Source organism: Pholcus phalangioides, unplaced genomic scaffold, assembly GCF_987345545.1.
Source record: "Pholcus phalangioides strain wild (caught in Gottingen) unplaced genomic scaffold, Ppha-v1.0 ptg000009l_1, whole genome shotgun sequence".
In the NCBI taxonomy this organism is placed as follows: Eukaryota; Metazoa; Arthropoda; class Arachnida; order Araneae; family Pholcidae; genus Pholcus; species Pholcus phalangioides.
Window position 1 is genome coordinate 10,401,071 of NW_028301602.1, and position 16,337 is coordinate 10,417,407.

Sequence of the window (16,337 nt, forward strand, 5' to 3'; positions counted from 1 at the left end):
TCCTTGAAAAACCATACATAGTGTAAACAAAGTGTTTTTCAAGGTGTTTTTATTTCTGCTCTTCTTACGTCAGTTGTGTTCTCCGAAATCATAAAAGTTGAATCTGTTACGAAATGTTTAATGATTTCATTTTATCTCCTTCATCAAATTTAGTAGAAATGATGAAATATGATATGATATATCAGTGTTTCTTAACCTTTCTGAAAACAAGGAGCATTAACAATTTGATGGAGTACGTATACGGGACATTCCTCTACTTTTCGTTGTTTCGATATTTTTATACATTTGTCCCGTTTTTTAGACGATACTTATTTGAATTTGTAACATTTACTAACATCGTAAACATGCACACAAAAACACAGCGGTTTCTTAATATAAAGCCGTGTATTGTGATAATTATGGCAGAAATTATAAATATTCATCTCACATTTATTACATGCCATATCTTTGTTTCGTTTTATTTGGCAGGTTTAACGTCTTAGTGGTTTTATTAAATTTTAATTACGATTGTTGTTTGTGCTTATTTCCTGAAAAAGTTTTTAATGACAATTGTCGATGTCTTATATGTTTTAGAGAGTATTATTTTTAAGATCCCAGTTTCCCAAATTTTATTTTTCTCAATGAACCCCCCAGTTTCCCAAATTTTATTTTTCTCAATGAACCCCCCAGTTTCCCAAATTTTATTTTTCTCAATGAAATATGGTCATCAGGTCATTTAAATATTTTTTTTTTGTGAAATACTATTCATTTCTGTTAACTGCGATTTGTAGCAGCCCTTTATTTCAACACCCGTTCAGCAATTTTAGCAGTTTTAGCATGTTGCCAAAATGTCATCCTGTATTTAGGATCGCAATTTCCTGCATTCTTCTCGATGATGTATGGTGAACTTAAGTATGAAGGTATATTATTTGAATCCATCAATTACTACAGGTGAATAATTTTAAGACGTTTTCCTGCGGACCACCTCTCTGGTTAACAGATTATAGATCTAAATATGATCTGTAAGAAAATGGTAATGTCTGAGATCTTTGGTCCGAGTATTTTTATCGCACGTAAATTCCATGAATGGCCGAAATTATTGCAGTTTGTTCCTTCTAACTTAACCTTTTACCGGCCGAATTAAGATTTGAATTAATTTTCTAATTTTTTTTTTTTTTCCTGTCCTGATCCTTTAGTCTAAAGATAAAATTCATGAAAAAAAATTTTCTTGTATGTTTTCTAGACTTGCCCATGTTCATAGAAACAACATTAAAATCGAAACAAAAACAAAAAAATTATTCTTCCTTAAAAATAATTGATTTAAAAAATTTAAATTTATGGCATAAGTGCTGAAATGAGCGAAGTTTTTGTTTTGTAAAATAAGTTCGGAATCTCGTGCATTCAGGAAAAAAATCAAGTGCTTTCACGCAAGAAAAATATTTTTTTGCAATTAATAAAACCCAATGTTCCCAATCGGGCAGTTAAAAAATTAATAATTTTTTTATAAATGACCGATTTCCTTTATAATTTATATCCAGAAAAACATGTTGAAATATTAGCTTACATTGTTGGCGATAATACAATTTTTTTTTTTTTTTTGCAATATGCAATTGCTTTTTTTTTTATTCCTAAATATAAAAAGTTACTGATAGTTCTGCTGAAATTCTTTTTTTAAATTCTCATTCCTTATTGATTGAATATAATTTTTAAATGAAATGAACTTAGATTCGAGGCTTTTGCATAAGATTAAATAACAGAAAAATTTACATATTTTACATTTATTTTATTACTCTCAAGTCATGAAATAAACTTTAAGGGGGGTACAATATAAATTACTTGGGCAGCTTATTTCAAATTTTTGTATTTAATAATTTATGAAAATTGAATTCGAAATTAAGGAATGTACTTGAAAAACTTCAAGAAATATATCCAAAACATTATATATAATAAAAGAAAAGTATTCAAAAAAAATTATAAAAAGTATTCGAAATATTGTAAAAAGTATTCGAAATATTGTAAAAAGTATTCGAAAAATTGTAAAAAGTATTCAGAAAATGTTGTTAAAAATTTATTTCAAAACATATTTAGAAAATTCAAATTCAAAAATATATTTAGAAAATTTTAAATAAAGTTGATAATTGTATAAAAAAAATGTTATATTCAAAAATTATTCAAGTACTTTCTTGAAATTTTTTTATAAAAATAGGCTTACTAAAATTGAAAAAAAAAAATACTAAACTGAAAAAAATTATAGAGATAATTAATTTTAAAATGCTTAAAAACAAATCTAAAAAAATGTTTAAAAAATTCTAAAAATTACAATTACAAATTATAGCTATTCAAAATAATAATAAACATATTTAAAAAAAAATACGTTTCTTTCTACATTTTTCCGAAAAATTTTCTCACATGATACTACAGTACATTTATATCATCCATATATATATTATATTATTTTCCAAATTACACGTTTTATACAAATTATTATACAAAATTATTCAAAACATTTATTTAAAAAACTAATACATTCACAAAAATTACTTCCATAGATACTTTATTGCTCTTAATTTTTTATAATACTTTTATAATACGACACATTGGGCCTACTAATTAATTAATTAATTAATTAATTAATTAATTAATTAATTAATAATTACTTTCAATATCAATAAATAAATTTTTCAAAGATTCTTACATTTAAATATTTGAAGAAAAAAGAAGAGAGAAAAGGGGAAACAACAAAATAATTTTTTTCTCTTAAACATTTTATATGCACTAGATAAACTATTCAATACATTTATTTGAAAATAATACTTTAATAAAAAATACTTTTAGAAAATTTTATTGCGCTGCATGATACTTTTATTTAAAAAAAAATATTTCAGCAAATCAATTCTTGAAATGCGTAAAAAATATATTCAGCGGTCAGAATAAACAAAAAAATAATACATATATTTTTAACACTATACAGTGTCTTCTCTCCCAAAAATAAAATTAAATAAATTCTCCGAAAAAAAATTCACAAATGCGGAGGAAAATTTAAACAATCTCAAAAAATATGATTAAAAAAAACTATAAAATGTTCAACAAAATCTATAAAAATATTTAAAAGTTCTAAAAATTACAATTACAAATTGAAGAAAATTCAAAAAATTAAATTCTAAAATCTTTTTAAAAAGTTGAAAACACTTTTTTCCTTACATTTTTTCCTAAATTTTCTCACATGGTATCACGGTACATTCACAGAATCGTAGTTTGTTAAATTTAAATTATTTCACATTTTTATACACTAGAAAAATTATTCAGAACATTTATTTTTTCAAATAATACATCCATAAAAAATAGTTCACTACACTTATTTTGTTTAAAAAAAGGAAAAATTATTTTTCCATTAATACTAATCAAGCTTTGAAATGCAGCCCCTATATATTTAAAACCAGAATTTACAAAAAAAAAAATTTTTTTCATTAAAACTGATTAATCCTTGAAATGAAATGCAAAGAAATATTTTTAATGATTAGAATAAACAAGAAATATATAATGTGGAACATTTTACACTATAAATAAAGCATAACACTTTAAAAAAAAATAAAACTCCATAAATACCCCAAAAATGTCGAAAATCAAAAAAAATTGTTCACACACATATTAATGAATAATTACTTTCAGTAGGGCTATCAATAAATTCCCTTTCCGAAAAGTCAAACATTTAAATATTTGGAGGGAAAAGAACAGAAAAGAAAATCAGCAAATATAGTAAAGAATTTTTAAATGACTAAATATTTATATATTAATATTAATTATATATATTATTATATATTAATATTTAAATTATATTATATTTAAATTATATTATATTTAAATGACTAAATACGTTATCTGTGTGGTTTTATTTCTATAAAAATATGATTAAGAAACCTATAACAAATGTTTAGTCTTGTTTTAAAAAATTTTATAAAAAGTGTTTTTAAAATGTTTTGTTGTAAAAGTGTTTTTAAAATGTTTTGTTGTAAAAGTGTTTTTAAAATGTTTTGTTGTAAAAGTGTTTTTAAAATGTTTTGTTGTAAAAGTGTTTTTAAAATGTTTTGTTGTAAAAGTGTTTTTAAAATGTTTTGTTGTAAAAGTGTTTTTAAAATGTTTTGTTGTAAAAGTGTTTTTAAAATGTTTTGTTGTAAAAGTGTTTTTAAAATGTTTTGTTGTAAAAGTGTTTTTAAAATGTTTTGTTGTAAAAGTGTTTTTAAAATGTTTTGTTGTAAAAGTGTTTTTAAAATGTTTTGTTGTAAAAGTGTTTTTAAAATGTTTTGTTGTAAAAGTGTTTGTTTAAAAAATATCTCCTTGAGATGGGAAGCGGGGTGTGTCCGGTCCTTCAATGTAAAAGTGTTTATATTTGTTTTTTTTTTATAACCTATAAAAACAAAGCTATATAAATGTTTAAAAAAAATCTTCAAAAATGTTTAGAAAAACCTATAAAAATGTTTAAAAAATTCCAAACACTGCAATTATAAAATAAAGCTAAAAAATAATAAAAATATTTTTAAAATATTTAAAAAAAACCTTTATTTTTACATTTTTTTTTTCAAAAATTTTCTTACAGGATATTACGGTACTTTTATATCATCATTTATTTTTCCCCTAAATAACAAATTGCAACAGAAAAAATCACTGAAAATGTTTATTTAAAAATAATACTTTCATTTAACATACTTTTTAATACTTTATTTCTTTTGTGCATCTATACGTATAACACACAGTACTTTTACAAAACAACAAAAACTAATTTACCATTAATACAGTAGGCTACTAATTAATCTTGGAAATATATTTAAAATATATATAACTTTCAGAATAAATAAAAAAATAACGTGTAATGTTTTACACTGTACAGAAAAATACTTCTCTCACAAAATTAAAACTTTATAAATTCCCGAAAAAAAATTTTAAATATAAAAATTTGTGTTGATATTAATGAATAATTACTTTCAATATCAATAAATAAACTTTCCGAAAAGTCAAACATTTAAATATTTGAAGGAAGGAAACCCCCCCCCCCCAACAAAAAATACAATAAACAATCTTTAAATAACTAAATATTTACAATCAAATAAAACGTTATCCGCGTGGTTTTTTTTTTATATTTCTTTTACCATGATACGCGGTTGTTATGTATTTTGCAGATGGCGCTGCTCCCGAGGGAGGCGATGGAGCAATTGGGATCCACTGCTCTCTCGTCCAATCACAAGCCAGCAGCCATCGAAAGGATCCAGCCCACTTTAACGGCTTCTGCGGCCCGCCGTAGCGATGAACCGGCATCTGAAGGACGGTGAAATCACGTTGCATCAAAAAACTTGTTGAGGTAAAAACAAAACAAAAGAACACACAACAAGGAACAAAATAACGCCACCTCTTTTTTTGTTTTGAATTTTTGTCTAGAATTTTGGCGGCTGAATCCGTGAAGAGAAACCCATTCTGGCTTTCGAAAAGAAATATTGATTGTTGTCGGTGGCGTGAAGTTGTGAATTTGTTTTATTTTATTTTAAATTATTATAATAATTTGGTTTTTTTTTCTGATATCCGAGGGGAAAAAACTAAATCCGTATCTCATGAGGTTTGAAAGTACAGACCTCGCTTTAGGGATGGCTTTTCACCACCCGTTCCTTATACCACCTTCTGGTGCTTCTGCTGTGACTGCAGGTGCATCGTCTCGTCCAGCACCACCCACGCCGACCGGTGTCGGTAGCGGTGTTGCGACCAACACCGGCGGCAACAACAACAATAATAACAGCAACGGCAGCAGTACGGCGGCGGCCACGGCGACTTCGACAGACTTCAGTATGAACTCGATCCTGATGCCGCAGAATCACCATTACCTGGCGGCAGCGGCCATCGGATTCAACCCGATGTTGGCCGGTGGTTATCCGACACCGGTTCCGCAACTTTTTTCCAAGTCGCCGGTTTCTCTGACCCCTGAAGATGTCCTCGTGCCCCATCATCACCACCATCACCCGCATCATCATCATCCTCACCTGAGGCCGCTGAGGGCGCTCGAACCCGAGGACGACGGTGTCCAGGACGATCCCGTTGTGAAACTCGAATCGAAAGATCTATGGGACAAATTCCACTCTTTCGGGACGGAAATGGTCATCACGAAATCCGGAAGGTAAGCTTAGAAAAATTTCCAATTTCTAATTATAAAAGGCCAAAGAATGTCAAGTTTGAGACAAAGTATGAAATTAGAGTGTTGTGTGCTTTTAGAGACCTGGAGAGTTGAACTGCTCAGTGAAAAGGGTTAAAGCCAATGTTTAAGAAAAAAATGTTATCATTTCTTGAAGAGTAATCACTGCCTAAATCAATCAGTCATTTCCTTAATGAAAAGCTTAATTTATTAAAATGTTTCTAAGTGTTTTCAATCATATCTGTTCGTGTAGTAATTAATTCATGGGGATGAATTTGAAGCATTTTGAAGTCACCCAGTTTAGGAATGCTTCAAATTCCTATAACATAGGTTTTTATTGAGCTTGAAATTCATCTTGCTAAAAATTGTTGTATTTTCCAAAAGACCAATTTTTTTTTTTTCAAATTATAACGTTAGCCTGTATAAATATTTAAAAAAATGTATTATAGATATTCTAAAGAGTAGCGCATTCTCTGAAATTTAAATACAACAATGATTTTCAACGATGTTAAAAAAAAAATCGATTTTCTAGCAAGGGAAGTGTCTAAAAAATCGGTTTTTCTATCAATTCCTTGTGTGACTGCAACAATGACATTCACATAGAGTTCTTGTCAACAATACTTTTCTTCTAAAAATGTCGTTTTCATTAGGCCTAAATAACACCATCGCTTCATATTTCTAACAATAGTGATTTTAGTTCGTGTTTAAGTCACTAAAACGACTTTCGTTCCGGTGATGCTGTTTTTGATTATACTAACTGCAATATCAGCCAAGTTATATATAAATTGATATCATCATCCAAAAAAAAAATTTGTATTCCTTTAAAATTAAGTCAGAGCTCGATTTCATTGAATACTTAGCTTGTAATTAAATACCATGCAAAAATAATGATATCCATCTTTCTACTGAAGCCAGGGCCGCAACTAGGATTTTTACGGCCCCACAAATTTAATATTCCATAGTTTTATATTGACATTCTTTATTTCCACCAAAAACTTGCTATCCGGGGCAGTCCACTCCCCGCTAGTTCTGAACCTGACAGAAGCTATTTGTTGTTCGATGCATAGGCATTTTATTTCATGGACTGTAGAGAGCACCATTTTACAATATAGCATCATAAACAGAAACTGTTTGTACTAAGTCACCTAAATTCTAAAAAAACCAATAAGAAAGAAAAATAATAGCTTGTTAGTTTTAATAATCATATTACTATTTTAACCTGTATTTACACTCACAATCGACGAACTTTTTCCGATACATTGGGCAGTGCTATAAATAGAAAAGTCAATACCGTAATTATTAAAGCCTGGAAGTGTGTGTGTTTAGGCACTAAAAATGATCAAAATAGGCAGGCAAGAAAACAGAAAAAATGCCTAAAATAGGGACTGAAAAAGGCATTTATAATTTATGGAAAAAAAAAGAAGACCAAAAGCTACGATATCAAGGGTCCAAAAACTGATATAAATTAATTTTCCTACTTAATCAATTTTTTTCAATTTTTGATTATACCAACTGCACTATTTTAGTTATATATAAATTGATATCATCAACCAAAAAAATAACAATAGTTTGTGGTCCCTCAAAATTGAGTTAGAGTTCGATTTAATTGAATACTTAGCATGCAATTAAATACCGTGCAAAAATAATGCTAGCTCTCTCTCTCTCTGAGATTGACGAACAATTTTACCCAAACTATAGCATTTTCATGCGGAATTAATTAAAAAACGTTTTCATAATAGAGATGAATTTTTCTCAAAATTCTCAAAATACCAAGCTTTGCATTCAGTCGGTCCAAGTTAAAACAAAAAAAACTAATTTCACTCGCGCGCGGACATGATTTTTACACAATTTGAAATATCTTTCTCTTACAATCCGGATGTAGAGTATGCTAATATCTAGAAAGTATTTTTCCTTAATGTGATTTATAAGGCTAAGGAAAATCACCTCAATCTCAACTACCAATTCTAAAATACACATTGAGGGAAGCGCAATAAAAGTCGCATTAAGCTCAGTATTTTAGAGTGTAATTAGAAATACTAGTATAGAATACAAAGATATAATATAGTCCACTAAAAACTGTCTAATTAGACATTTTTCTATATTAGATGGCTTTTATTGCAATAGGTAATAAGATCGTGTACTAATCTAAACATGTTTTATTCTATTAGAATACCTCGTATATTGCTTTTATGAATTGCATATGATTTGTATGATTATATATGTTGATTGAAAAATAAATAAATAAATAGATATAATATATATATTAAGAACATCCCTGAAAACTTAATAATGTACAGTAACTGTTATTCGACTATGGCTGAAAAGACCTCTTTAAATTAACTACATCCTTGGAGAGAATGCAACAATAAGGAGTTCTGTGGAGAAATAAAAATAGAGAAATTTAGACTGTATAACCTTATATGAAACTGCTCAAACTTTGACAAAGGTTCTTCTAAACCTTTTTTACGAAACTGCTCTAACCTTGACAAAGGTTCTTAACCTTTTGTATGTATTCCACAGACGCTTTGCGCCAGTAAAATGAAGGCCATCGATCGTTTAACAGAATTATATTTAGTAATGCTGTTTGTTTTCTCACGAACGTTGTTTTTCAACACGAACCTCGTGAAATTTCTCCAAAAGGCCGTAGCCCCCCTAGTTTAGAGGATGAATTTCGTAAAAATTTCAACACACCTCGGATTAACCCTCAAACTTTGAACACTGACTATTTTCGAGACTACCATATTTAGACCACATCCGTCGTTCAAAATGATAGATAATACAGCACCCTCCCCCCCCCCCTCCCGCAACTACTAATATTAAAGTAGTGAGTATCACCTAATCTGAATGCATTGCACTGCTGGGAGTATCCAGACGCAAACAAGCAATAATAATTGCTCAATTTTTTAAGGTGACCAATAGCCTCGACCTATCACAACAAAGACTATAATGGTCTACAAAATCCTCTCTTCTAGACAAGAAGAAATCTATTAACAATATCTACAGGGTCGGCGTAAATTCAAAAGAATTATTATAATAAACTCCCTTTCTTTTCTCCACTGTGCAGTGTAATTTCGGGTTTCCACATGAGTGCTTCCATTATATTTCATTTTCCGTTTCATCCCCAGTGACAGCTTCACTACTTCAGTATTAAAAATGACACCCTTTGTGATGCATTTTAATGATGGTTCTTTTTTCTTTTGGTGGATCGTCTTGTCTTTCACTTTCTTATTATTGTGATAAGAAGAAGACACACGTGATAAGAAAAAAAAATGGGGGGTATCAGAAGATAAATGATGAAAGTAAAGAATTACAAACGGATGTGTCGCCGGCGACTCATAAACGACGCCTCACGCATAATTTTGCATAATCTGAAGTTCCGTCAAGGTCATCTTAACTCGGTATCTACAATCTATCTGTTTCGATGTCAGTTAAGGTTATATCGGGCGCGTTGAAATGTACATTAAAATAGCCTGAGTGTCACACAATTGTTTAAAAAAAATAATCGCATATTCATCAACCTCGCGTGTCCAAATGTACGTTTTTTGATTCGAGAAAGTTCAGGGTCGGAGTCCTGGTGAAGGAAAGAGTTTAAAACAAGCGTTTACATAATACTGGAATCATTCGATATCGATAGCTGATTACCGATATCTTCGGCAAGAGAAGTGAAGCTGATCCTCCTGGTAACACTGGCACTGTAGATCCTTGGATCTCACTTGCACTGTAGATCCCTGGATCTCAGTTGCTCTGTAGTCTGGTAGACGTGGAAGATGACTGCGATGTGACAGCCAAAACGAAGTTACATAAGTTGAAATCGAAGCCACGCCACGGTTGAGAAGAGCAACAGAATTTCTGAAAGATCAAAATTTGTATTCGAAAAAACTTCCGACTGGTTTTCATGTTGGTCGATAGTTGCCCTAAATAGTTGTTATAAATCAGTGTTTCCCAAAGTGGACAATATCTCCCCCTGGGGGCGACGGAATGGTCCGGGGTGCGGTGGAGGCATTGGGTTTAGTATAGGATTCTATGTGTTCTCTTGAGTTGGGGGGAAGAGAGAAAAATTGAGGAGGGGGGGGGGCAGGGAAAGAAATGTTTGGGAAATTGTGATATAAACGTTCTCTCTCGATTATTTTGTGTTTTATTTACTGGGAACACCTACGAATATTCGAAGCCAGGGATGGTCAAAAAACAAAAATTACAGAAAAAATTGAAAACTTTTTGCCTGTACAAAATGCAAACTATGATTGAATTGCATGGAATAATTTGCAGAATAAACTACAATTTTTGATACATTACATATAGCTGGAAACGCAACCAGATTCACAATGAATATTGGCCCGTTTGTGAAGTGGAGGAATGCAAAGACCAGGGTAGATGTTTAACAATTGAATTGCCCGTGTCTCAACATATTACTTATGGCGGCGTATACAAATTTGAGAGTTTTCTGGATAATTTTATTGATGTGGTTTATACGCCGAGTTGTGCAACCCTGGTGAGGCCCGCGACGCTACAACTGCCTATTATGTTGGCTTTCGAACAGAGAGAAGTTGGCTACCCCTGTTCAAGGCCATTCCCAATAGCAATTGATAGGGCTTCTTGTGGCCTGGAAAGTCGGGGGAAGCCAGGAAAATGAAAAATGGTCTGGGAAAGTCAGGAAAAATATAAAATATTTAATGAAAGTCAGGGAAAATATAAAATATTTAATGAAAGTCAGGGAAAATATAAAATATTTAATGAAAAAACAAACAAACTTAAAAATTATTTCGAAGGTTAGGAATTTTGATAATATTTACTTCTTAGGAGAGAATGTTATTGTGTTAGTTAATAGATAGCTCTTCTTTTTGCAAAATCAGTGTAACCACGCTTCTCTTACTCATAGTAAGTTGCATAGGCAAGAAATGTTTTTTACTTTGACCCGCAAATACATCTAGCTGTGTGGGTCGCCGCTGTGGTGGTCGAGTGGTTATGGTGACGGACTCGCGATGCGAGGATCCGGGTTCGAACCCCACAGTGGTGGTCGGCTGAAGTTGGTTTTCTGTGGTTCCCAACTTCAAGGCGCAAATGCGAGCCGATTTCCCCGTTAAAAAGTCTCGCCACAGAGAGCAACAGTCCTACAACGATAAATCATTCTATCATAACACTTCACTCATAATTAGAAAAACTAGTGGCAGATGGCAGCACTACACATAACAACCATTACAGAGAAACAACAAAAACTTCACGCACATTCCCGCATTTCAGCTTTGTTCGTGTCTCAGTCGATCCATCATAGCTACATAGAATTTTCTATAATTACATTAAATGATGATTTTTTTTTTTAATTCTTTTGAAAATGTTCAAATGTAGACAATTTTTGCGAAAGCGTGAATTCAAGATATTAATAATGTTGTTGAGGTTGTAACAATCGCGTTACCTACTACTATCCGTGGCAAATAACCACTAGGAAAAAAGATAAATGATTTTTTTAAGTATTTAAAGCTTCCTTGTTGAAACGGAAAACATTTATTAATAATAAAATTAACATTTATTACTTATGCCAATAAGTAAAGACAATTGTCTTCTCTGCTTGTGCAAGATGTAGCAAATTTACATTCTGTGTCTTTTCCGTGAAGTAGCTTCAGATTGATTATCTGTAATATAAGCGCACGAAAGTCAAAAAAATATCCCTTCCAATAATGATACATTGATATGTACTTCATGCGATTACATGAGGAACCGGTCAAAAGATATAAATCTAATGAAAAAGAAAATTTTGACAATTCTCGAGCCAAAACTAAGTTTAAACGTAACGTATGATAGAAAATCATTGACAAATATGTTTAGCAATGAAATATTAATCTCAAAACTTCAATGACTGTATGTCTTTTGCAGTTATGGAAGAATTTTTAAACTAGTTTAAAACTGGAGATTCTTTTTGTCAATCATACATTGCCAAGTTATTTGGAACAGGTTGAATATACAGTCTAGTATCCGTGTAATGAAGTCCATCAGATTTCATCAAAATGTACGCTATAAATGGATATTCCTATTAGCGAAATAATTTTCAATTCAGGGAAAATCAACGGAAATATGAGAGTTCCAAAAACATTCTGTTACACGTGTAGACACGTTCGTATTTAAAAAATATAGGGTATCTATAAAATTGTTTGTGTGTTCTAAGCTGTCTAGCGCAGTGTTCTGAACCTGGGGCCAAATGGTCCCCTTGCTATCCTGGGATATTTTAAGGGGACAGATAAAAGGGGAGCCACGACATAAAGGGACCACGGAGTGAAGAAATAAAGCTTTCAGTGAAATATGTAGCGAAAAAATGTGCCTACTTTCAGAATCCAGCAGAGCTGACCATAGAACTAATCTCAACAAATGGGCCCATGACCCCGACAATGGGCTTATATCCATAATGGGGGCCCTACACGAGAGATCTGATTATTTTCAAAAGCAAGTATGTTAATATGTGAGCTGTTTGCACTTTTCAGCTGAGTATGGGGCCCCAGAACATCATGGACCCATTTTCCCAGGGACACATGATGTTCAGATGGCCATACATAAAGCCTCCAACCCCCCACAAGAAGAAAGCTCTCTGAACTTTATCCCAGGTTAGACGCAGAGCCAAGGTGACATGTCGGAGGGTAGATTATTGAGCAGGCTCATTGCACCGTCCCGTATTTTTCGAATACCTATTTCCCTCCCATATAGTTCTGCTCTTGATAGACATGATCACCCGTGCTTGGCCCAGGGTTCCAAAGATTGATGTTATTGATAAAAAAAATTGTTCATTATAAATTTAGTTTTGATTAAATACAATTCGATAAGTAGAAAGGGTCTCGCTCTTCAATGGGGGTTGGGGGGCACTAGAGGAAAATGTTGTTCAAAGGGGCTATGGGCTGAAAAGGGTTGAGAAACACTGGTCTAGAGCCTCAACTAGCCATCAGAAAATTATGAGGGGAACATTTTGATGTTGAGATGAATGAAATTTTCAACGCCCCTTCAAAAACCTTTTGTTGTGAAAGCTGAAACAGAACCTTTTGTTCTTTTTTATCTAAAATTTTATACATTTTCACAATGGCAACGTTTCTCAACTATGGTCCGTGGAACAGAGGTGGTCCGCAGGCAGACTAGGTAATTTAATTATGAAGTGATGAGAAATTATTCTTATTATAATGAGAATTGTTAATTTTTGCCAAAGATATTAGTAATATTCTTATTTATGGGTTCAGATAAAAACTAGACCATCATACTTTTGGTAATCATATTTCACCAAGAAAAACCACGGCAAATTGCAATCATAAATACAAGATATCGCTAATTATTGCCCAAAAATTCACTTCTCGATAAAATTGTCAGTTATTGCTAAAATTACTGAAGGGGCGAGGAATTATGCGGCCACTTTAAATCGCAGTAAAATTGAGATCCCAAATATCTCAAAATACCGGTCGTCGCCTATTTATCATCAAAAATGTTGCCATAAGTTGCCAAAATAAACAATTGTTGCTAAAATGATCAGGACCGTAACTAAGATATTTATGCTTTTTTGCCGCCCGGGGCAAACACGATTTTGTCACCCCCACCAATTTTAAATTTTCTTTGTTTAAACCTAAAATTTCCTGTCCCTAAATGTGGCGGTTCGGGGCAGTTCCCCCCCCCCCCGCTAGTTCCGGCCCTGACTAAAAAATTGTTGGAAAACATTACCAATTAGCAGGAAGTGAAGTGCTATTGGAAATCGCAATGAAGTGAAATGGAGTTCCCAAAAATTATATGGGGCGAATATTTATAGCTAAACTCATGATTTAATAATTTTTTTGTATATAATTTGTACGTTATGAGAGAGAGGAGAAATGCCTTTTTTTCACGATTTTAGTAAAGATTAAAGATACAAAGAAGCTACGTTGAAAAAAAAACAGGGAAAATTGTATAAAAATTCAGTGCGGCCAAAAATGCAAGGATGTCCCGTGTAATACGGGGTCATATGGTCACCCTATTCATGACTACATGCTGTATGTTGGTGGTCCGATCCGTGGTATTGTTTCAAACATTTTACTGTTCCCTAGTTTTAAAAACGTTGAGAAACACTGCACTATGTGGTGTATCGTGACACAAATCGATGCCAGAGAGATACATATTCATACACAGGAAGACATATGTACAATACCTATATTACATATTCTTATCCGTTTAGTGGCTATTTCATAGAGTTATCATCACCCCGTTGGATCGTATCCACATCAGTAATTTCTGTATACTTGACGCAGAGCCGGAACTAGAGAGGAGCGGGGGAGGGGCGCAACTGCCCCGGGCGGCAAAATATATATTATAATATTAGTCTTAAATTTTCAAGTTCTTCGAAAAAAATTTGTGTGGTTTTGAATAAAAGTCTCGATGATTTTTCACTATTACCTCGGCAATGATACATGCCAATACGTACAGTAATTTATTAATTTATGATTTTGCGGCAATCAAATAAGACTATAATCTAACAGAGAAGGATGCCACATTATCAGTATTATTTTTCCGTCTAAAAATATATCGTTACACACACAACACTGTTTTTTTAATAACGTGATCATCACGTATTCCCAAGAGATCTTTACGATCTGTCCAGGGAATTTTGTTAGTAGGCATCCATGCCCGAACCCAGACCTGCTCAGTCCGAAGCTAGCTCCCTAACCACTGGACTGCCAATGCTCTCTTTCTTTAAAACTTTTTTGATACGAATTACAACAGAATAACGAATTACAATGCGAATTACAATACGCATCAAACATTACATTACTTTTATGAGGCCATGCGATTATCTCAACACTCATTTCTAGCCTAATCTACATAACTGTTTTTCTAATATCCTTGCTGGATCAAGAAAAAAAAAATGACTCTTTTTTTTTTCTTTTTTTTTAATTCCTTTCTGATTAAGTCTCTCGAATGGACCAAGTTCGAGACCAGTCCATTTGAATGACGGCTCGTGCTTTTTTTCAACCAATTTTTCTCAATTTGAACTAATGATACTGAGATACGACATGGACTTCATAGAAGAAAAATGCCCATTTGATGAATAAATGTAGCCATTGAATGTACCGATAGACTCAGCTGATTTCATTGTTGACTCGTGGTATTACTGGCCCTAGTACAGTTCAATAGAAGCGGTTCAGTTCATAATACAATAGACCGACATCCTATAGTAAGCTACCACTGTGTTAGACTCATAGTGCTCCCCCCCCCCCCTCCTGGATACTCAGTGTAATAATCCAAATGTTAGTGCAAAAATGATTGGTCCTGGCGCTGCTAAAAGTCAAACTCAAGAAGTGAATATTCAAAAGCTGCTTTTCTTGCCAATAGCTGAAATACAATAAAGATTCAAGATTAGATTTCAATTTCAATTTTATAGTTTTCAATATATTTTATTTTATTAAATAAAAATTCATAAAAATAAAGATTTCATGGCTAAATGATAAAATCCTACCTATCTTCCGTGTCAGGGTTAGTCCTATCATTAGACATACCTGTGTTTCATTCCCTGTTCTGTGTTTCATATATTTGTTTCATTTCTACCGTCCCTAAAACTTCGAAATATAAGCCCAGTACCGTTCATTTTCTTACAAATATAGCTGCTATTAAGTTGTTAAAATGCAAGACTGGACCGGGAAACGATTTATATAAGACAAATGCACAAAAATTGATAGATCTTTTGTACCCATATATAAGTATGTACTTATTTAAAAAATTGAGGAATTTAATCGAACATCTAAACTCTATTGTCTTTGTGTTTCGACCGTAACTTGCCAAAAAGACTGATATTGAAGTTAATAAGTTCAAATTATAATTGTGTCGAAATATCAGCTCGATCCGTGCACGGATGTTCAGTCCAACGTATATTAGATACTTAAAATGTTTGTTAGACTCTAATTGAAGATATTCACACATGTGAAAGCAGCAGAGCTCTTCTTAAATGGGCTTAACTAGGGCTTGGAATCGATTAAAAATTTTATCGATTAATCGAATCTTAATCGAATATTTTCTAATGTGTGTGCTAAAACTTTAAAACAAACTCTTATTAGGAACTTTTTTATTTAGTAATTAATGCCACATATATGTTATTCATTTCACTCACCTACTCGCTAGATGGGAACAAATATTGGAAATAAGTTGAGAAATTAAGGCTGAATGCCTGAAGTAATTATAAACATCTTTGTCAGATCTT

General features: G+C 32.1%; 1 protein-coding gene across 1 annotated transcript in view; it reads left to right on the forward strand.

The window, feature by feature from the left end:
- Positions 1 to 5,271: 5,271 nt before the first annotated feature.
- LOC149081726 (uncharacterized) overlaps positions 5,272 to 16,337 on the forward strand; it is a 60,025-nt gene continuing 48,959 nt past the window's right edge. Inside the window, exons 1-2 of the mRNA XM_089237145.1 lie at positions 5,272 to 5,332; positions 5,556 to 6,136. Coding sequence (XP_089093271.1) covers positions 5,580 to 6,136 — 557 coding nt within the window. The 5' untranslated portion in view covers positions 5,272 to 5,332; positions 5,556 to 5,579. The remainder of the gene's footprint in view (positions 5,333 to 5,555; positions 6,137 to 16,337) is intronic.